The sequence below is a fragment of the Apodemus sylvaticus genome, chromosome 19 (assembly GCF_947179515.1).
Source record: "Apodemus sylvaticus chromosome 19, mApoSyl1.1, whole genome shotgun sequence".
Classification (NCBI taxonomy): domain Eukaryota; kingdom Metazoa; phylum Chordata; class Mammalia; order Rodentia; family Muridae; genus Apodemus; species Apodemus sylvaticus.
In genome coordinates, this window is record NC_067490.1 from 56632065 (window position 1) to 56634164 (window position 2100).

General features: G+C 36.5%; 1 protein-coding gene across 1 annotated transcript; it reads right to left on the reverse strand.

Moving 5' to 3' along the window:
• Positions 1 to 692: 692 nt before the first annotated feature.
• LOC127669910 (olfactory receptor 2B11-like) lies at positions 693 to 1631 on the reverse strand. The gene has a single exon (XM_052164155.1). The coding sequence runs from the start codon at positions 1629 to 1631 to the stop codon at positions 693 to 695; it is 939 nt and encodes a 312-aa protein (XP_052020115.1).
• Between the last annotated feature and the right edge of the window lie 469 nt (positions 1632 to 2100).

Here is a 2100-nt window from a genome sequence, read left to right on the forward strand (position 1 = left end):
AAAATATAAACAGCATGTGTGTGTGTGTGTGTTTGTGTGTTTGTGTGTTTGTGTGTGTGTGAGTGTGTGTATGCTATTTAACTGAACAAGATAATTAAAATAAATGTTTAAGAAAATATTTTCATCTTTATAACATCATTTTGGTATTTAATGAAAATTCCTCAATTTCTCATATAGAATACATAAATGCATTTTTATATTTAAGAAAAATTAACAAGGCATTAAATAAATCCACACAAATAAAGTTTATACATTTACAGAAAAGTTTATTAAAAGAAGTTGTGCTTGACAGTGTATAGCCAACCTTCCCACAAGATTTGGAAAAACTTGAAGATTTATTTCAACTGTGATAAATTAAAAAGTGAATGATGAATGTTTACTATGTGGTGTTCATGCAATTGGGTTGGCACAATGTAACTGTATTATAAACTAAATGATTGTTTTAGCACTTAATGTAAGGATTTCTGGATGTACAAAAACAAAGTATTTTAACATTTTTTTCTAAGCAGAACATCTATATTGGTTAAAACTATCCAAGATTACTCATTGCCTAGCATGATTAAAGGAAACATAAGTAACAAGACATGTTTTTAAAAAATATGTAAGATAAAAAGGAAAGATGAATGTACAGGGAATGAGTTATAAGAAAAGCCTTTAATTTGTTAACTATTTTATATAGCATGTACAAGCATTCACTTTGACATAAAAATGTTCCTAAATAGGTTAACTAATGCCCCCTTTACATCCTTATTCCTCAGAGTATAGATAAATGGGTTCAGTGTAGGAGTTACTACTCCATAGAAGAGAGCCATGAACTTGGGTTGGTCTTTTGTAATAGAGGAGGGAGGCTGAAGATACATGCTAATGGCTGGACCATAGAACAAGAGAACTACAATGAGATGAGAGGAACATGTCCCAAAGGCCTTTTTCCTTCCCTCTGAAGATTTGATTTTAAAGACAGCATGTCCAATACAAGCATAGGAGGCAAGAATTAAACACAGAGGAACAGCTAAAAGAAAAATGCAAACCACAGAGAGAGCAAGCTCATTAGTCTCTTTTTCACCACAAGCAGTTTTTATCAGAACTGGAATCTCACACACCAAATGATCCAGTTTATTGTGGCTGCATAGAGGCAATTGCAGTGTCACAGTGGCCTCTGAGACAGCATAGGAAATTCCAGTCAGCCACACAGTGGACACTAACAGGAGGCAGGTACGTCGATTCATTATGAGGGTGTAGTGCAGTGGTTTGCAGATGGCCACATATCGGTCAAAGGACATAAGAGTCAGGAGGACACACTGTGTACCCCCCATTATGTGGAAGAAATAAAGCTGAACTACACACCGCATGTAGCTGATGGTCTTTGTGGAGCCCCCAAGGTTGGTTAGCATCTGATGCACAATGCTTGTGGTATAGCACATGTCCAGAAAGGAGAGGTTGGTGAGGAAGAAATACATGGGGCTGTGGAGACAGGGGTCTAATATGGACACCAGAATGATGGCAATGTTTCCAATCATGGCTGTGGGGTATGTTACCAGAAGAATAATAAAGAGAGGAAGTTCCAGCCAAGGACGGTCTGCAAAACCAAGTAGAACAAACTCTTCTGGGTGACTTTTATTGGTCAATGACATTCTCTACAATCCGATTCTCCTATAGTAAAGAAGTATCAAGAAAATTAGTGTTATAGGAATAGCAAAGCCTCATGATTCATTGGTTATAACTATAGAAACCAGGGTTGGGATTCCATGTTTGAAATGTCATGTGAGATGGTTAGGAGACACCTCAGTTCATATAGAGCTCAGTGCCAAAGCAAGAAGACCTGGGTTTTAGTCTTTAGAAATCAGGTAAAAATACTGGCAAGGACGCTCATGGATCGGCAGGAATAATATAGTTAAAATAGCCATCTTGCCAAAAGCAATCTACAGATTCAATTCAATACCCATCAAAATCCCAACTCAGTTCTTCACAGAGTTAGAAAAAGCAATTCTAAAATTCATCTCGAATAACAAAAAACCCAGGATAGCTAAAACTATTCTCAACAATAAAAGAAATTCTGGGGGAATCAGTATCCCTGACTTCAAGCAATACTACAGAGCAATA